This window comes from Aptenodytes patagonicus, chromosome 15 (genome assembly GCF_965638725.1).
Source record: "Aptenodytes patagonicus chromosome 15, bAptPat1.pri.cur, whole genome shotgun sequence".
NCBI classification, from domain to species: domain Eukaryota; kingdom Metazoa; phylum Chordata; class Aves; order Sphenisciformes; family Spheniscidae; genus Aptenodytes; species Aptenodytes patagonicus.
Genome location: NC_134963.1, coordinates 17,267,555 through 17,288,289, shown reverse-complemented (window position 1 = coordinate 17,288,289; position 20,735 = coordinate 17,267,555). Strand labels below are relative to the sequence as shown.

At 52.4% G+C, this 20,735-nt stretch overlaps 1 protein-coding gene across 1 annotated transcript in view; it reads right to left on the bottom strand.

Annotated features, from left to right (window-relative positions):
- The window catches only part of MORC2 (MORC family CW-type zinc finger 2), a 56,102-nt gene extending 52,517 nt beyond the window's left edge, over nucleotides 1–3,585 (bottom strand). Inside the window, exon 1 of the mRNA XM_076352558.1 lies at nucleotides 3,481–3,585. Coding sequence (XP_076208673.1) covers nucleotides 3,481–3,548 — 68 coding nt within the window. The 5' untranslated portion in view covers nucleotides 3,549–3,585. The remainder of the gene's footprint in view (nucleotides 1–3,480) is intronic.
- Nucleotides 3,586–20,735: the final 17,150 nt, after the last annotated feature.

Sequence of the window (20,735 nt, the reverse complement as noted above, 5' to 3'; positions counted from 1 at the left end):
AAATTTGGGTTACAAAAGATCAAGTCAGACGACTCTGTAGAACATGACCGATTTCAAACACCTTTACAACCAAGCATTTGGAGTAATATCCCAAGGGAAGAAAAGCTTATTTTGTGAGCGGTTCTTAGAGGATCACCCCTGTTTGAACCCAGTTGGATTCCTGATCCTGCATAGTCAGACAAGTACCTAATCGCTGATGAAAGACAAAAGACTTCATTTTTGTTCTGCAGGAGGCCACATTTGGGAAAATGTTTAAGTTTGGCATCTGCTTCAGGAACAAGAGCTATCTTCTCAGTATTGCACTACGTTTCAGGCCATAACAGAAAACATGCACAAGAAGAAATAGGAGAGCTTGTAAGGTGGGGAGATGTTGCTGGTCTGTTATTACTAGCATTCAAGTCCACCATTCAGTTATTTTGAAGTCTTTCTATTTGAGTGACCTTCTTCTACTCCAGCTGTATTCAGCAGGACAATTCTAGTTACAGAAAAAAGCCTGAAGCTCAATCACAAGCTAAATCCTACCTACTGTTAGAAGACAATTTCAGCTGTTCAACTTTTAACAAGCTTCAATTTTGCATTACAAATATTCAAAATATGCAAAACCAAGCTGGTTGGGCTGTGTTTTTGTGATCATCTCAATGAATGGCTTTGGAAGTATCTTAAAGTAGCAGCATTTAATTCTTAAGGAAAACCAAAATGAAGGCAAGCAGGTGGCTCTGGGAAGTCATAAAAACAACGCACGGATAATTTTCATGTGCTTATGCACAGTGATTTTCATTCTAGGATCTAAAAGAACTTTCACAAAGAATCATAGAATAGTTTGGGTTAGAAGGGACCTCTAAAGGTCATCTAGGCCAATCTCTCTGCTGTGGGCAGGGACATCTTCAACTAGATCAGGTTGCTCAGAGCCCCGTCCAACCTGACCTGGAATGTTTCCAGGAATGGGGCATCCACCACCTCTCTGGGCAGCCTGGGCCAGTGTTTCACCACCCTCAGCATAAAAAACATCTTCCTTAATATCTAGTCTAAATCTACCCCTCTTTAGTTTAAAGCCATTCCCCCTTGTCCTGTCGCAACAGGCCCTGCTAAAAAGTCTGTCCCCACTCAACTATTCATCAAGAAAAGTATTTGGAAAGCTCGGAAAAGCACAGTGGTATTTTTATTAAATAAAATGGCCACTGAAGTGATTCAGGTACATGCTGTGAAATTTGCCATCAGACATGGAAGCATTAAGAAGCTATTGAAAAGATCTGCTGCAAGTCCTCAAGTTCAGGGACCAGATAAACTGGCTTCTGTAAAGCACTTCAGACTGAGTACTCTGTATTAGACATACTAAAACTTTTCCTAAAGAAAATCTTAAAAAAGGAGAAAAAAAAATAAGTCATGGTTTCCTTCTGCACCTCAACAGCTAGATAGCTCATTTTTTAACTGCACTCTAAAGAGCTTCTACCTCCATGACTGTAAGGAGATCTTTCGCATTGAAATGAAATTTGTCTGAGATGGTATGGTTTTCCTCAGCAAGAGAGAATAGTCCAAAAGACAAGAGTATCCATTATCAAAAGCCCTATGCTGTTCTTGGGTTGGTTTTGGGGTTGGTTTTTTTTTCCTCCTTTTTTTCTTGGGGGAGCAGAGGGGTTGTTTATTTGTCATGGGTTGGTTTGGGGTTTTTTTGCTTTTAAAGATGACTTCCATTGTTTCCATTCCCATTTTTAGGGAAGCATTTGGCTTATGCACTGATCCCCATAATCTCAAAAGGCTCTTCACTCATGATGGACGAAAAGCCCTGGCTTTGGCTTATTCATATGCATTAGCTTCCAGCTCCTCCTAACAATTTTGTGATGCAGTTATGCATTGCAGACATGTAGCACAGCAGCAGTAGACCAGCAGCATAAGCAGAACAGAAAGTATGGTGGGAACTTGAAGTAGCTTTAATATTTAATACTTCAGGGCAGCAACAGCACGTCAGCCTTTTCTGCAGCACTGACATTATCTTCTTATGTAGATGGCCAGAGTTCTGGTGTTCTGCAGTCAAACACAAGCTGCTGACAGAGCTCTGCCATACGGTCTTCCAATCCATAAAAATGTTTGTTTTCTGCAGCTGGACATGAGAACTTCACAAATCAGCAACAGCACCAGGAACGTGACTCAGTATCGTCCATCATCTTCAGGCACCAGACTGTTCAGTCCACATGCAACCACTACCAGCCAAGCCAGAGAGTGAAGCCACAGGACATGGACCCAAGGGTGACACCGGGCTGTTACTGGGTTTCTTCACCTGTGCAAAACCCATTACTTCCCTGATCCTGAAAAGAAATGGATCATAATGCTCTTGGCATATGTAAGTCAGATTCGTCTTAGTTGCTCTTGCAAACGTATCTTGTGTTACCAACAAAACCAGTCAGATCTACTCTGAAATCAAGTCGCCCATATTTCCGTGCATCAGAAGTCTTTAGACTGCTGCAGACCACTGCGGTCCTTCACCCTAAGCCTGCCTTCACAAACTGAAAAGGGAAAGTGAAAAGATAAAGCCTGCACTTTATTTCTTCTTCTATTGATGGTAACAGTAAGAGTCAACTCTTCCACAAAACATTAGAAGGCAATCTTACGCCGGTGACCAGCTGATCAGAATGAAGAAACACCGAGTGTGGTTCACATTGTTCTTCCAGGGCAGTTCGGCCAGAAGCAGCTCTTTCTTTAAACTCTTCGGCACATGGCACTACAAGGCTTACGTGCAATACGCAGGTCTCTGATGGGTGCTTAACCCTGCTAAGGACCGTTTCCTGGTGGCGCTTCCCATTTTCTAGACATGCGCTCAGATGTAACCCATTTTAAAGAACTCTGCCTCTTCTCAGGAGATTTTATTTTGGCGGACTCATTAGTGACATGCAAAAGCCACAGCTGCTTCAAAAAGCCGATCAGAAGAAGAATGTCATACTCCTGCTTGAAATATACCTGCACAAAATATTCGGGCACGAATGAAACGAGATGCCGTGGAGGGATGACAGCCGCTACGGCCAGCACATGTGCTTCTCCAGAGAGGTGCGGCCGCAAGGGTACGGCTGACCTAGAGGCTGCACCCGCCTCCTCCCGTGAGCCCCCCCCAGAGGCCTGTCCTCTCCACGCACCGTTATTCTCTACAAACCGCAGGCCCGCCCACAGTACGACGACAGCCCTGCCCGGGCACGTACGGCCGCCGGAGCCGGGAGCAGCTCACGAGGCGCCCAGGACGTGCGGGCCGGCGGCGCTGGGGCCGGCGGGGGACAGCTCTGCCCCGCCAGGCCGGCGCGGCCTCGGCCGGGCGCACCCATACTCACCTGCCGCCCCGGGCGCCGCAGCCCGGGGGGGGGGGGGGGGGGGGGCGGCTCGGCCGCTGCCGCGGGCGCACAGGGGGCCGCCCCGGGGGGCGCGCGGGCCGCGGCTCCGCCCCGCCGCAGCCCTGCCCGACGGCCGCGGCCCGTCGCGGCGCGGCCCGGTACTCACGAGTTCGTGTGCAGGTACTCGAAGGTGAGCTGGGCCCGGTTCAGGCTGCTGTAATTGGCCAAGGCCATGGCGGCGGCGGCGACCGGGCCCGGACCGCGCTCCGCGTGCGCCGGCGGCCCGGCGCGCCTCGAGGCCTCCCCGCCCGCCACCCCCCCCCCCCGCCGCCGGTCACCGCCCCCGCCGGGAGGCCAGCGCCGCGCGCGGGGCCCCCGCCGGGCCGCGGCCGCCGGCTGCTCCTGCCGGGCGCCCCGCCCGCCCACCGGCCCCGCTTTGTCTCCGCCGCGATCGCGATCGCGCCCCGCAGCCGCCCCCGCCCGGCGGGGCGGGGCCGAACCGCTCGCCGCCCATTGGGCGGGCCGTGGCACGTGATGGGAGAGCCATGGCGCGGGCCGCTGCGGCTTCTCTGCGGCCGCGTGACGGGCGCGCTCGGCCGGCGAGAGGCGGGTGGGAGCGGGTGAGTGCGGCGCGCGCAGGCACCACAGCAACCGCACCACAGCGCGCGGGGGCCCCGCGGCCGCCCACGAGACCCCCCCCAGGACCCTCCCCCCTTCCGCGGGCTTCCGCCCCGCCCCGTCGGGAGCCGAGCGCCTCAGCGCCGCGGGAGCAGCCGCCGCGGCCTCCCCAAGGGCGGGCGGGAGGGGAGGGCCGCGCCGCGCCGCGCCGGGGAGGCCGCGCGGTAGCGGGAGCAGCGTCCCTGCTCCAGCGGGGAGCAGCCCGCGCCTCCTGAGGAAAGCCCGCCGGGACGGTGGGGCTCGGCCGCCGCAGGGGCCGGCGGGGAGCGGGGGGTGCCGCCGCGGCCTGGCCCTGCGCCGCCCGGCCCGGCGCCTCTCGGACGGGGGAGGCGGCTGCGGCCAGCGGGGCTCGGCGGGTCCAGCTGACGGTAAATCTCGGGCGCCGGGGCGGAGCGGGAGACGCCTCCCCGTCCCCCGGAGTCGCGGGCGCGGCGCCGGCGGCTCTGGGCGCTGCGTGTGGGGGCCGCGGCTCCGACAGAGGGATGCAGCTGGATGGAGACCCCGCCGCTGAAATCCGTCCGGAGACTGTAGGCCTCTGGCCTGCGAGAGGGTGTGTGGACTTCAACGGCTGTCTGGTTCCTGCAGCTGGCAGCGCGTGCAGTTGGTGAAGGCTCTGGGAAGTCACTAAGGAGAAGCGGCTGAATGTGCCCGTACTTATTAAAATATATTAATAGAGAGGGTATATAAAATCGTAAATATTCTTGCTTCAATCCTGTGCCTTTGATTCATCTTGAAATCTGAAGGGATTGAGCAAAGTGGGGCTGTCCTTGTATGCTGCGCACACCTTGTCCCCCTGTAAACCACAGGCTGAACCCGGGAATCCTGAAGGCCAGAAATACTTTGCTGAACACTTGAGTTGCCCGGTGGAAAAACATATCAAATTGTCCTTCTGAAATGGACTTTAAAACAGGATGGCTGCATCTCCTGTGTCTCGGATAATAGGAATCTGAACTAAAGATCCAAAATCTGAAGGAATTCAGTCTGTGCAGAAACTGATGTGGTGTATCCGAGCTATGCGGTGAAAAGTTAAATTTAATGATCTATTAATCATGATTGGTGAATGGCTAAAATCTGAGCTTCGTATTTGAGTTGCTTGCCTGCCATTTTGTTTGCAATACCTTCTGGTCTATGTGTTTGTGTGAAATGGGTCCCCAGCGGTATGCAAGCCAGAGCTGACAAGTCTGCAGCTTTGACCTGAACTTCACTTCCCAGCACAGCATTTAGTTCTGTACATCCTCAGTTCAACCTGTTCAGGTCTAAAGATTCCTTCAAGCCAGCAAGTCGTGTCATTCCTGCTGACGGGGATTGCTCTGTGTGTACATGTGTAGTCATCAAAAAGTCACTGCATACGTGCGTGCAGTGACTCTGTTAGGCCTTATCTCTGAAAAGCTACGCACAGCAGAACATCAAAGCTGCATGAAAGAATTAGGAAAATTACTGGCAACAACTGTGTTTAAGTGTCACTAAGTTTATGATGATATAACATATCTACTTGACTCTTCTAAAGATTGTAGCATCATCTATTGTGCTCAGCTTTTATTTCATCATATTGCAGTCAATATTAGAAGCAGATGTTCAAAAGCAATGGATATAAATCCCATCAGTGTAAGGGCAAAGTAACTACCCAGATACATGTTCCTAAGGAACATGAATCTGAACTTGCGCATCTCGTCAGCCTTGCCCTCTTTGGTACTCTGGGTATCTCCTCTTTTCCTAACAGGAACTTAGTCTCATCATCTTACCTTTGGGGAGGAACTGCTGTTCCTTTCCTGACGTTGGAGAGGTTGACAACATCAACAGAGTACTGCAGCGCTCTGGAACAGAGCAATTGGACACCTTCCTGCTGCTCCTGTGGGATCTGACCTGCTCCTAGGACTGGCTGGCTGGATGCCAGTCCTTTCCATCTGGCCCTTGCGAGAAGACCAGTACATTGCAGTTCCATTTGGCCAGTCTCAGGCAGGAAATTACTCTTTTCCATCCCACCATTTGGTGGTGTTGAATTCTACATCTTTTTCATTTTCTTTGACAAAAGTGAAATGAAAATTTAATTCTTACACTTTACGTAGCCATTCTGAAGTATGTTTCAGACATGTTTCTGACTTCTGCTCTTTGGTCTCTCTTGCCCAAGTCTTGAAAGGATTATATCATTGTTCACTGGCACTCTGAACTGCCAGACATTATCCCAAGGAGTAATGAAATGAATTTACCTTTTGCAAAACAGCATTTGGATCACACCACAGCTCTACCTTGGCCACAGCAGAGCTATTCTTTGATGGGAACCTGTCTGTCAGTGGATGGAGAGATGATACGGTCTTTTTGCCTGTGTGCTGCTGCTGCAAACTGCTGAGTCCCTCAGTGCTTTTGAGATGGAAGTCCTCCTGCTGCAAATTCACATTTATCCTCTTCTGGGGCAGCTGTTTTATCTTGGAAACTCTCTCTCCAAACTTTGTTTAAATAGTTCTAAATCTTTCTGTTATACTGATTATGACAGGCAACTTCCCTTTTTTTTCGATCTGCTACCAGCACCATTTCCCTGAGTTCCTGTTCAGCACCAGGGTCTCTGCAGCCATCTTACGTGAACAGGCAGAACAAGTCTGGTTTCTTAAGTGTCACAGGCAATACCCTCCCACCTTTGAGGGGCTCTTGTTGCAGTAGAAAGCAGCAGTTTGCTCTGGTACACATAACTTTCCTGATAAGTGACCTGTGGATTGGTGGTTTGTCCAGCCTGTACACGTGGAGCTTGAGGCAAACTGTACTGCTCTTCTTTAACCCATGGCTGAGTTTCTTACTCTGAAATAATTCCCAAATCCCCTTGTAAAACTAGTCTTTTGGTTCCACGCTGGTCAAATTTTGTGTTTCTAGGTTGGGGAGTGAGAGTTCCCAAGCAGTCTTGAAGAGTGTTTGCTGGGTCCTTAGTCTGGCATAGTATTTTGCTAAGCCTCTTTCCACTGGAGTCTGGGCCATAGCCTGAGGTCGTTGAATAGTTTATTTATGTGGCCCTTGTTCTGAAAATTGGAGATAACTGCTTCTAACACCTGTGTGGGCCTTGAATCAACAGTTATTCTTTTTCTCCCCTAATTTTTAAGAAACTAGACTTCCAAGCCAGTACTTAATGGGTGAGTCGCCATAGTGGTTAAGTACTATATTCTGCACCAGACAAGTGCCATGAGTATAGCAAAGTGTCTTTTCCACGCTCCTATGAGGTTTCCCGAATTAACTGTTAGTGGCTTTATTCCGTGTTTATGCACACAAAGAAACGTAAACCTTTGCATTGTATAAATGAGGTTTTCACTGTCAGAGTGAAATAATCACTGCAGGCAGTGAAAAATAAATCACCAGTAATCCTCAGGGACTTACTGGTCCTTCCTTTATCCTTCCTTTTTCTGGAAGGAATAAATAGCATCCAACACTGTCTCTGGGTACAACGTCCTCTGTATACGTTGTGACAGAAGTTGCTGAAGTCCTAGGTCTGTGCTGTTTTTCTACTGAGCGCTCACTTTTGAGATACTTCTCTGAAGAAGTTTGGGTGCAGTTACAGGCCCCAGTAACGTCAGTGGCATGGATCTCTTTTCCATTGCCCTGAATTTATAGAAGGAATTTCAAAGTACCTTCCCTTAATGGGCTATGAAATCATCATGTTGGCCCACAGCTTTTTGGTTCATTCCTTCGTGTTGTGCCACACACTGGCTCTGCTGCGTGATTCACTCTGATTATCTCCCTGGACAGAACGGAAACTTCCTGCCATGAAATACACTACTCCCTCAAAACAGCATAAAGTATTCTTTAAATGGAGCGTGCCTGTTTTCACTCACAGAGAAGAGCTGCATTATTCATCAAAACATTCTGCCTTTTCTTAGGCATGAGTTGGATCTCAGGATCGACTCAGTACAATACAAGAATACAAGCCATGAAGTCAAGAATTTAGTAAAAGGAAGTGTTTTCCCCCTGGCTTTTCCTAGTAAGGAGTTCTGCCTTATGTGACCTGGGGTAGACCTGTTTCTTGTGTTCATAGTCACGTCTGTCCAGCCTGTTCATCATTCATGTCAAGTAGCAGAGCAATTTGCTGACTAAATGCAAAGGAGTCATGAAGCGAGACCTCTCTTCATGGAAGTATCTTTTTCTCCTACGTTGGGAGACCTAAATCCTGCCTTTCTTCTCTCTGGAACAGTCATTTAATGAGCAGTCAGTGAGTCAATCCTTACAAGACATGCAGACCACGATGTTCAAATGCAAGTACCTAAACGTGTATGGGAGGCACTGGCATAAAAGTTCAGAGACCTTTTCCGTAGTGCCAAGTTTCAGCCTTTTGCTTCTTTGTCTCCAGGGAAAGTCACACCATGGATTTAAATTCATTCTTTCGGTCTAGGTACCATTCTCAGTGAGACACTGGCTGTCAGAAGTGACTTTGTAAATGAATTTGCAGGAGACTGGAAAGGGTAAGAATGGATGAGAGCAGGGAGACATCTTGAAGTGAGAACCAGGAAGTTGTCAGCGGAATGGTGGATGGTGAGGATCCTCTGCTACCAGTCAGGCTCCCCCTGTCCTGAGTCCAGCTTTGATTAATGAACTGAGAAAAGAATGGAATTAACAGACATGAAAAAAATGTAAAATGTCAGTATAGCATTACTTTACCACCTTGGGCCTAAGACAAGAAAATACTCTGTGTCTTTGTGGGAATGACGTGCAGAAGAGCCCACAAGAAGCTAGTAGAAGAGGAGCGATGGTGGCATCTTAAAAGAATTTAGCTGACAAACTTGGAAGAGTTACGAATGGCATGAACTGATCATTTGTCAGAGATTTACAGTTTGGCCTAGGTTGGATGGTTTTCCACAGGGATGCTGGAAAGGACCCAAGCCTGGAGGCTTCCTTCTTTCTAAGCTGTGATTGCATGACATTTTTAGTGGCCTCTACCAACATGAGAAGGTGTGCAGGCTTCTTAACAAGGTGACTAACTAGCAGAGTTAATTTTTTTCATGAGTAAATAGTTTTCCCTGTCTCATTATTTGAAATGTGGTGGACTATGTTACCTGTGGGGTTTTGTTCAGTTCAGAGTGTCTTTTTAAACCAGCCTGATGGATGTGCCTAACATGGGCAGCTCAAGTAATTTCAGTTTGGCAAACTTGCAAGCAACCAAAAACACGATCTTGTAGTGCAGAGCTTATAGAAATCTCATGTGTGAGTGCCTCTTAGAAGTAGCATCCGAGTAGGTTGAGCTGTGATATGAATGAAGAGATGAACAGCCATATGACCACATCTGGTGCAGAACACGCTTGGGGAGTGCTAGACTCTACAGGTTCTTCCCATTAAAACATCTCTCAGTGATGACTGACAATAGATAACTGCTCTTCTAGTGTGTGCTGTGAATGCTACCATGTGTTAAACATCTTTTGTCATCTCCGAAGGCGTTCACCTCCCCTAACTTTAGCTGTAGACAGGTACAAGATCTGTACCAGAACCCCAGAACCCCAGACTGCCCTTCTGCGTTATGTGAAGTTGACATCAAAGAAGACAGGCTTGGCTGCCTTGGTTGGAGAGAATGAGGGGAACTTCACAGATGCATAGCATCTTCTCTGGCATGTGATGGCTTGCAGAAAGCTGGTCAGTCTGACATTTGCAAACATGAAGGCAAGAGGTGCTGTGAGGAACAAAAGTACTGTAGCAGCAGATTGTAGCGAAAAGCTGTCAGTCAGCACTGTGTCAGTATACAGCTCCAGAGACTGTACCTAGCCTGAGCCGGGACTGTCAGGAAGCCTGGAGGTTCTCGGGAGGCAAAAAAAAAATGAAGCTGTGGGGCAATGGCATTTTTTTCAGCAACTTCGCCCTGAAGTTATTTGTTCTTGTCGCTCAGATCTTTCATCCAGACATGGTTATTTTTGTTAAGAGAAAGCAACTCAGGAAAGGTTTTGTCAGCACAGCTGGATCATCTCGTGATGGTGTCACCAGTCCTCAGCAATCCTGTAATCCCATCAGTGTCCAATTTGGAGGATGTGTGGAGATGTCACCATGCTTGTTTAATACATCCTGAGCTCCCCTTCTTCATGGGGTCTGGCTTTGTTCTATGCTAATGATCTGAATAGTACATGTTCTTTTCTCACATGAGCCTAAGTATTTTAAAAAGACAAAGACCTTTGCTCAGTAAAGGTGGCTTTGCCTGTGTGCCTCTCCCAAACTATTTTTCTCCCCCCTCCCCACCTAACCTGACCTGACAAGGAAGAGCAAAGTATCCACAGGCTCACAAGGAGTGTGGTAGTGGCACGTTTCCTACAGGCATGTGGGATAGTGGGTATGTGAAAGCCAGTGAAAAGAGACTGTCTCCAACTTGCGCTTAAAGTCAGCTTAGATGCTGCAGCAACCGTGGCGGCAGTTGAAACACAGGAAAATACCAGCATTAATGGTATTAGTGCAAAATTGCAGGCAGATGTCTGGCCCCGGCCTGAGGTTAAATGGAGGGGTGACTGCCAGGCGCTGCAGAGAGTGGAGAGGCTAAAGGGGGGTAGTCCTCACCGGGAGCTAAGCAAACAGAGCAAGAAACAACCAGGCAAAGGGGTGAGAGGTAGTGTCAGACCTGCCCTGGATGGAGAGTGCCTAAGGGCAGTGCTGCCTGACTGGGATCACTCACCAAGGCTGTAATTACTGAACAAGGGTGCAAAATCAGCAAAACTTGAGCCTGTGGGGGATCAGATGGGAGGGGGAAAGAACTGGGGTGGGTTGTTCATATGGCAGAGGGAAATGGGAGCAAAATACAGGGCAAAGCAAAGCATGTGGTTGGGGCTGTTCAGGGCTGGGGTGGGCATCAGATCAGATGCAGTCAGGAGCAGGGCAGTAAATCTGCTGTGGCCATATGGGTGGATTTGCCTTGCTTCTGCAGCCAGGGGAATGGAATGCGGCCCCCAGCGCCACTGAACAAGTTCCCTGACGATGCCTGCAGTAAGTGTGGCTCAAGTTAGCATCTCAGTTCTTCGGAATCTCAGAAAAGACCTTCTAAGGAATCTCATGTGTCCACACCCATCTGCAGAGTCCTCCATACAAAAGGACTAGAGGAGGGAGGAATGTCACGAAGTGCCTTCTCCTCCCACCTCCCAGGGAGAGCTGCCCACAGGCCCTTCCCCAAGCTGCTGCTGGCAGTGTCTTTTTTAATTCAAAGCAGTAAATCTCACAGACCTCACCATAGACATTTGGTACACCCAGGCATTTGGCTCAAACTGGGAGGTGACCCTTGCCCGATGGAGCTCCACCATTTCCAGACAGCAGGAATGCGTGCCACCGGACCTGTCAGTATACCTCAGTGCCACCAGAAGCCATCCTGACTCCAAACCCTACATGGGGAAGCTGCCTGAAAAATGAGGGACAACTTTTGCATCAGGAATGACTCAGGGCTTTGGTATATTGCGTTCTCAAATATTTATTTCAGTGTTCTTATAAATGTTTTATTTGAAGAAAAATATTGTAATTGGCCAATATTGCACAGAATCTAAATATTTTGCTCTAAGACAGTACTTCCCCCGCTCACAGAGATTTGATTCTTTGCTGATTACGTGGTTCAAGCTCGGCATGACGAGGGCTTCCCCCCACTCTGCCGTCTGTTTACATGTGACTAAGGCCTTAATCCAACCGCTGTCATAGCAAGGGGGAGAAAAGTCAATTTATCCTTGGTTAATCCTGAAAAACAGCTTTTCATCTGACAGACTTTTCCACTGAGAAAAAGGAAGATAGGAAGAGTGCATATGGGAGGAGGATGGGACAACTGGGGGGCAAAAGCCGAGCCTCCCTGTCCCACCTGTGCTGGCTGTGCGGGGAAGGGGCACTTGCCAGTAATGAGGTGCCCTTGCAAGAGAAGCCACGTGATCTCGGAGCTCATGAACATGAGGAGCCCACGGAGTGGTGGGGAGCGGGCAGTGTGGACTGTGAGAAGAGAAAGAAGCTTGTAACAATAACCTGCTGATTTACAGGATGGCAAAGGCATGTACGTGTGTAAGAATGAAAGGTAAACGCTGCGAGTGGATCAGGAGAAGCTTCACTTTGTGACAGCTGGTTTTTGTGTCCTGCATCACAGCTGCTGGAGTGGGGACAGGAATGGGGCACATTTTGGGTTGCTGGCAGAGCAGCTTCCCCGAGGGACCAGACAGAGCACGAGGGGCCTCCAAATGTGGGCACAACTTGTGAGAAATGTCAGAGTTTTCGTGAAAGGTTATTGTAAGATTTCTGCATGTGCCATCGTACCAATGAGCAGAGAGAAGAAATTGTGTAGTGGCAGGCGATAGCTGTCGGTCACGTATTTCTAGCTGGGTTATACAGTGTGTTTTGCTGTGAAACATGGCTGGTGTTCAAGAGGTGTCTGTGGGGATGTCAAGATAGCAAAACTGCTGAAGAGAGAGCAAACTGCAGCATTTAAAACTATGAACGTAAAACCCCCAGTGGCTTTTACGAGTAGAACTGGAAATACGCCTAGGAAAAGTTCATTGGCCTTGGAGGGTGCTGTGAGGCATCTGTTGCTTGGGAAGGCTGGCGTTCCTGCAGTGAGGTTCATCGCTCCTCTGCCCAGTGCCAGAGAAACCCTTCTTGCTCCTTTGCTTTGGATGGAAGATAAATTTAAAAATTACTTCAAAGTCACCTCCAGTAACTTCTTTAAAGGAGGTCTATTGTAGTCTTTGTTGCAGGTAACTGTCTCCCCTAACTAAGGCTCTCAGTACTGGATTTTTGGAAGGTGATGGTGGCAGAGGCGGGAAGCCAGAGAGGCCGCAGAGCACCACAAACAGGAGGCAGCTGCTCTTCTGTCCCCATGGTATGGTGAAAAAGGACAGAGAAACAATACCATTCTGGGCAGAGCCTTTATTCTGAAAGAGAGCGAAGAGCCCCCAAGACACAGAAAATATTAGCTCAAGAGCAGGAAGGCCAGGGGTTCTGGCCAGGATGGGATCCAAGCCCCCGCAGCACATCCAGGCTCAGGACACTCTGCAACCAATGTCCATGTCACTGGCTCAGCCGGAGTGCACGCAGCTGGCTGTGGTGCTGTGAGGGCACTGGCATCTGGATGCAGCCACACTCGCTGTAGTGGTAGTGAAGAACTCAAGTCCTCGTCTGCATCCGAGTTGTTTGCAGCCTGGGTAACTGGAGCAGGAGCTCGGCAATCACTGAAGCGCGGGATCTCCTGTTGGATTGGGGTGCAACAGTCAGCTGTAACTGAGTCACAAGGAGTACAGCACTGGTTTGTGACCTCCACACACGCTGGAGCTGCAGATGACCCCAATTTAGTGATTGAAGTTGGGACTTACAAGAATGACCTCCAGAAAAGGAAAGGGTAGGAAAGCACATCACAGGGAGCCAGGGAGCCAGCAGAGCAACATGGGGTGCTGGTGGGAGCATTTGCTGTGGGATAAGGACCTGTTTGTAGCAGCTTTGCAGTGGATAAATTAATCTTCCATCTCCAAAGTGAATTTGAGACCACATATGAAATGCCAAATGGTGTGCTAGCAATCTTTGTGTGTGGACAGGGCATTTTAATGCAACAGAGCTCAGCCTGCCTGCAGCAGACTAGACATACCGACGAGGATTAAGAGTCCGGTGCAGGACTTGGCAGAGCCACAGCTGGGCAGGGAAGACTCCTGACCAGGCGGCTGTTTGGTTCTTTCTTACGTAAAACGTCTAGACCAGACAAGAAGAAACGAAGCCAACCCTGGCATAAGACTATCGCTCCCTGCACAGATGGTCTCCAACCTACAGCTTTCATATTTGAGCTTGTGCAAAGCAAGGGGGGGGAACAGAAGGAGGATGTTAGTGCTCAAGCCTGCTATGCATCAGAGAAAAGTCTATGAACAACTATAAAAATAATGGAAAAGAACAGTAACTAGTGAGATTTATTCCAACTAGGAAAACATTTGATGTTTTGCACACAGAAGGTACAGCGTTGCCAAGAAATGTCTCCTCACAGTGAGCCCGTGGGACTCAGGTAATGCAAGAGGACACAGCACCGAGCTGCGGGAGAGGGGAAGGATGATCCTGGGGAGGAGCGGCCCCGAAGAGCATGCACACACTCAGAAATATTTCGCCAAGTTTTCTTAATTCCTTGCGACTGTCCCAGTGGAGAATCAAGTGAATATAAGGAGAAAATACGATCAGAAAAGAGCCTGGTCTTGAAACAGTTCACATGGCAAATGAAGACAGAAGGGCCTGTGGCTGGGACAGGTGCTGAAGCAACCACAGCTGTCACCAGAGAGCAGCAGAGCAAGGCTCATCCTCTTGGTCCATAAGGACATGATAGTCCTGGAGCATGGGTCAGCCATCACCGACCGGCAGGCTGAGGGAAGCCCAAAGATGTGACACACAGCCAAGCCTTGCACCAAGTGGCAGGATGTGACCCACTGGGTGCAGCACACCCAACAGCCCTTTGTCAGCACATGATTTGGCTCATTAGCAAATACCAGGACTGGTCTCTTACAGGTTTTCCATAATGTTACAGCTTCCAGATTTCTTGGAGCAATGTGGCACTGGTGCCTGTGATGCTGTTTCCACGCTGCCAGGGGCCCACGAGAGAGCAGCCACAGAGCGACGAGGCACAAGGGGCCCTGCCTAGGCTTCGCATCTGCCCGCAGCCCCTCTGGGGCTGTTTGCAGGAGCATGTTTGTCCCCAACTCCCCAGTCCTGGAGGAGAAGCTGTGCCCCTCGTTGGGGCTGCCTGCAACCTGCCTGCGAGAGTGGGTTGTGCAGGACCCCCGGGGTAGCCCTGGGCTTGGTGCTGCGTCTTCCATTGCACAGGCAGTTTTGCTGCTCTGGGACAAGCGGTCTCTTTGCCTTGTGCAGCGGTTTAACCTCAGTCGGCAACTGAGTACCACACAGCCACTCGCTCACTCCTCCCCTCCCCGCCCCCCGGTGGGATGGGGGAGAGAATTGGAAGAGTAGAAGTGAGAAAAACCCGTGGGTTGAGATAAAAACAGTTTAATAATTGAAATAAAATAATAGTAACAATAATAATAATGTAATAATAATAATACTACTACACAAAGCAAGTGATGCACAGTGCAACTGCTCACTACTCGCCGACTGATGCCCAGCCAGTCCCCGAGCAGCGGCCCCCCCGGCCAGCTTTCCCCGGTTTATGTACTGAGCATGACGTCACATGGTATGGAATGTCTCTCTGGCCAGTTTGGCTGTGCCCCCTCCCAGCTTCTTGTGCACCTGCAGCCTTCTCAGTCAGAGCATGGGAAGCTGAAAAGCCCTTGACTAGTGTAAGCATTACCTAGCAACAACTAAAACATCGGTGCGTTATCAACATTGTTCCTAAATCCAAAACACAGCACTGTACCAGCTACGAAGAAGGAAATTAACTCTATCCCTGCCGAAACCAGGACTTTGGGAGTCCAGGGAGTTTGGCCACCTCTGCCCAGGACTGTTTGGCCTTGCTTGTGGCACAGCGGTGCCACTTTTGTACAAGTCTCTCCTCTAATCTCAGTGACCCTGAGGACCTTCCCCGAATCCATCCCTGCAAGGAGTTGTCCTGTTCTTGACACACAGCTTGTGAATGAAGCCAGTTTTTAGGGCAGTCTGAAAAACTGATTCCTTGGCTCCCCCTCAACGTCCTGATAGCCAAAAACCCTAACTGACAGGCAAGGTCCTCGGAGATGCAGGTGGCTGCTGTGAGGTCTTCTGGGAAGCCCCTGGAAGGGCTGGCATGTTTGGGGGTGTCTGGAGCCTGGGTTTTAGGGGTAAGTTAGCAGAAGTGGCATCTTTCCTGAACCCCCATCCTTTTTCCAAACCCTTCCTTTCTTGGCCACAGCAGATCTCAGCATTGTGATTTATGGGCTCTAGAGGTGTCCCAAAAAGGGAAAAAATAGCTGTGTTCACTCAGTGTGACAAAGAAATTGGAAAGGCGGCAGGGGGGGTGGGTGCTGGGGAGGTACGGGTCACATCTTAGGAATGTCCTGCCTGTGGAAATACTGAAGCAGCCTCCCTCCCCGTCACACACAGCCAGTGCCTCGTGCAAGCTCCCAGAGCTGAGGCCGAGCTGGAGCCTCCCTCTGGTCTGAAAGCACCGAGGTCTTTCTCTCCAGCTCCAAGTGGGGCTTTTGAGATGGCCAGGAGCTATGGTCTCCCTGGGCCCTGGTTCCCACAGCCGCTCTAGGTGCAAAGCACAGCAGGGTGAGACGCTGTGGGTAAGTGCCCCCACACTTTGGGAGGGTTACAACCCTACAGAGGAAAGGCAGACAAGTGACATTTGGGGGTCTGGGCAGGCTGGAAGGGGAAGCTCTGCAGCCCGGCACCACTGGCTGTGCAGGGTTGGAGCTCCACAGCAAGCTCAGATGCCAGCACTGCAGGGAGTGAGGCCACAAGAGTGCCTCTGTGGGCACCCAGCAGCGGCAGCTGTGCAGCCAGGTGCTCAGCCTGGGCACACATGTTGTCATGGGCAGATCCATCTGGAAATGCCGACGTACAGCAGGGAAAGGACGTGCCCGCTCTTCCTCACAGGCTGGCAGCCCTGTTGGCGGTGGAGATGCTGACACCAAAGCCCTGACCATTCTCAAGCACTCCAGTCCCCCGGGCCCACTGCCAGGGAGTAGGCTGCAACCTCAGAGGCTGTGTCCTGAGCAGATGCCAGCTCCGCTCCAGCCTCTGCCTCCAAGCTCCCTCTGCTCCCAGCAGACACAGCGTCGTGCCTGCAGCCATGTCGTACACTGCGAGGTGTTGTGCAGCGCAATGGTCCATCCCTGGGCGGCGGGGCTCCTGCAGCGCTGGGGACTGACGGTGCTTCCCTCTCCTCTCCTTCCTGCGGGCATAGGCAAGGTGGATTCATGGCCAAGAGGTCCCCAGGGAGGAGCAGGCAGTGTCAGAGGCACTGCAGCAGGAGCAGATCCAGGCTCCCATGGTGGATGTGGTGCCGCAGGACAGACCCTGGCAGAGGGGTCTGCATGGTCCTGCTGGGCCCTTTGCTGACTCCTTTGGCAGGGCAGGGACCAGGATGGGCTGTGCGTGCTTCGCAGGATCTGCAGGGGACTCCGCACAGGACAAGGGCCAAAGGTGAGCAGAGGGAAAGATCCAGCCAATGGATTCACTCATCTGGGGTTTAACTCCTGCTAGCCAAGGCGGTGGCAGGGCAGGAGCTCAGTGCCCCAGCGCTGCAGCCCCCGCAGCAGGATGAGGGTTGGACCAGGGTGGGCATGGTGCAGGCAGAGAGGGAGCGCTGGCTGACCCAGCGCGTGCATGTGCCGGGCGGGATCCTCCCTCTGCAGGAGGCTCCCGCCCCGGCCACTCACCAGCAATTGCTCCTGTTTGCAGCGTGGCACCAGTGCAGAGTCAGGCCCCTGGCACAGCAAGATGAGCGACATGCACCGATGCTCAGCATGCCCTCACTCTGCAGCACGCCGGAGCCGCCTGCCATGCACACCTGGCCTTAGGCCAGCGCGCCCGCACCTCTGTGGGCAGCATGAGCAGACAGACCAGAGCCTGGAGACAGATGGACAAACCTGCCCATTCTCTTCCGTGTGTGCAGGTAGAGAGACACAACAGAGATCCAGCCCTGGAGATCCACACTTGGGGCAAATTGCTTTCTAGCTCATAGAGAAGCAGTGCGTGATTTCTGCGTGCTGGCTCCCTTATATGCCAGCCAGGCATAACAACTGGAGTCCTCAGTGCCCGCAACAGCATTGCTCCTCCTCGGGCAGTGTGGTGCCCCAGAAGTGGGACCTTCCTTGTCACATGGCTCCTTCCCATCCCGGGTGATGCAGCAACCCCAGGGCAGGCAGGAGGCTACCTGGTGCCTGTGCCAGCAGCAGGATGTGAGGAATCCATCACACCTGATCCTGCCCTGGATCCCAGCAGGACGTGAGTCACGCCTGAGAAATGGGGACATGTGCTTCGGCACGAGTGCCCTGTCCTAAGCAAATGGCACCAGTTCACCAGTTTTGTGCAGGCGGATGGTCCCTATGGCTGGTCTGGCCACAGCAGAGCTGCTGTGCTGCTGCCCTCTCCCACCTCCGGCTACACTGCTTGTCCCACCGCTTCATAGACACCTTTCCATGTGTCCCCCCCCGGCCATGCACCCTGCCCTGCCCAGCTTCCATCCACACCCCAGGTGGAGAGCTGGGGAACAGCCCTTCACCCATCCTTTGTCCTGCCACGTCTCTGGGGGGTGCACCCACTCCCAGGTCCGGCCACCTCTCTGGGCAGGGACAGCCCTACATCCACCCCCAGGTCCTGCTGCTCTTGCCTGTCTTCATGCCAGTCTTGGCACTAACCCAGCTACGTGGTGCCCAGGGACCTGCTGTCTGGGAAGATCTTGGCACATCCTCACACCCAAGGGTGCAATCCCCAGGAAGGAGAGGAGGAGGAGGAGGAGGCACAGAGAGCCCTGCTGCTCCCACAGCCCCAGGGAGTCAGAGGAGTTTCTCCCCTGCCTGGGAGCTGGGCACCGCCAGGGCCCTCTGCTGTGGGGTGCTCTGGGAAGTGGGTCTAAGAGCCCCAAAACTCGGCCAGCATGATGTCACTGTTTATAATAACACGGTGCTTCACGGGAGCTGCCCTGGTTTCGGCACACAGAGGAGTGGCAGCGTCAGGCTACACATGTGCTTGCCATAGGCAAACAGTGTGGTGCAGTGAAGCCAAGAGCTAACCTCCTCCTCCCCCTCCTCCCTGAGCACATCCAGCTGCTTTTGTCAGCCAGGGGTGGGTGCCTGGCCCAAGCATCCCCCTGGGGTGGCAGGTCCCCCCTCCCTGGCTTCCTCTGGGAGATGGGGCCAGCCAGGTCCAGACAATTTGTGACCTTGGGAGTGGTCACAAAGTGTTGGGTATGGGGGGAGCGGGAGCAACGCAGGTCCGTGGGTGTCAGGTGTTCCTGGGGAGGAGGGACAAGGCCGGGAAAGCTCCCACATGCTGCTGAAGCAGGTGGAAGGAGGGAGGAGAGAGGGGTCCCGGGACCCTCCTCTCCCTGCTGCCAGGGCTCCGGCAGCCTGTGCAGCCCTGCGCTGCCTGCAGGTCTGTGCTGCCAGAGCGTCACTGGCAGGACAGCAGGGTAATGCCTGCCCCTGTACTTGTCTCTGCTGCCATGCCCAGGGGAAAGGCCAGGGGATCGAAAGAGACTGAATTCTCCTTGCCTGGCACTGCAGCTGGGTCCCTACCGCTGGCCCTTTTCAGTGGGTCTGTGAGGATGTGGCTGGGTCATTACCTGGGGTGAATGAAACCAGGAGAGGTGCAGACCTGCGGGACCAGAGGCGGGATAAATACCGCTGCACATGCTGAGAACTGTGCATCCAAGGCTGCTTTATCAGCATAGCTCAGCATGCTTCTGCAGCTGGGTGCTCTGTGCAGGAAGCCCAGCATTAACGCTGCCAGCCGTGCACCAGTACTCAGTGCCGCTGCCCCAGTGCTGCTGCTGGCAGAGGGGCTGGGGAACAAACCAATTTTGCCCCCACCAGCTCAGGGTTGCCAGTGGGGTCCCCCACACACCTCGAAGGCAGGAGAGCTGCTGCCAGCTCTGCTGCCCGATATCTCAGAGCTGGGTGTGCGCCCAGTGCCTGCTCCCCAGGCACAACTTCAGCCAAGGGGCTGTGTCATTACAGAGCTGCAGGTAGTGGAGACCCCTGTGCGGCACGTGTGGCAGACCAACAGCACAGGGCTCATCCAGCAAGTGAAGATCATGTTGCTTCTGAGGCTGGCAAAGGAATAGGAAGGACCTGTTGGGCGGCACAGTGCTTAGAGGGGTTAGCTTTAGCACAGTTGCTTTGGAAGGGACCATCATGCTCTAGCGGAGCCCGATGCTGCTCAGGGCTGGAGAGCGGAGAGCTGCCAGGGAGCCAAGGGGAGCAGGGAGCAGAGGGGTCTGGGATGCCAGCCCAGCTGGAGACCCAAACTGTCAAACAGGCCTGGAGTGGGATGTCTGAAACAACGACACCCCCAGCATGGAAACTGCTGGACCCTCTAGGCACCTCCACCACACCCATTTTTCTGGCCTGCAGTGGTGGGTCTTCCCCTGTGGCAGAGGAGGCTGCGGTCCTGCTCCATCCCATGCACCTCCCCAGAGAGCTGGAAACTCCCAGAGCAGCAGTGAACTGGATCTCAGTGACATGCTTTGGGGGAGCCCTTTGGTCTCTGGGCTGCCAGACAGGGCAAGGGGGCAGCACCTCTCCCCCTCTCCCAAGAGCTGGAAGCAGGTGGTAGCTGCCTGCTCTGCAGAGCCCACAGCACCTCAGGGCGATCGCAGGAGCAGGCCAGGCTTGGGTCTCTCCAGGGAGTACTTCTGGCCTTTGCCCAGAAACAAGATTGAGCCCCACCAAGTCTGTCTTCTGCTGAGCAGGGCTGCAGCCTCGCAGGTGGGGAGCTCGGGGTTTCCCTGGGATCATCCCTCCATGCTGACACCTGGGCTTGGCTGTCCTGGCACCATCATTTGGGATGGGATGGGAGCCAGGAGGAATATATACCTCCCTAAACCCCTGTATCCCCCGTTGCTCCCACCCTTGGCTGGGAGAGAGGGCCCGCTGTGAATGGCACAGGAATATTTATACCCTGTCCTGGGGCAGCAGAAGTCAGATCGAGAGAGGTACGGGCCAAACCAGAGTCCTGCGGGATGGTGTAGGGCCAGGAAGGGCTGAGGACACCACAAGCAGCTCCTGAGTGTGAGCGAGTGCTGGGACCATGTGGGGCAACACACCCATGTCCCCAGGAAGCCCTTGCGGGATGGGGTCTCTAGTGGTGCCCTGGGAATTAATCTTGCAGAGGTGTCAGGAAGAGGCTAAAATGAGCCCCACAGAGCGTGCAGGG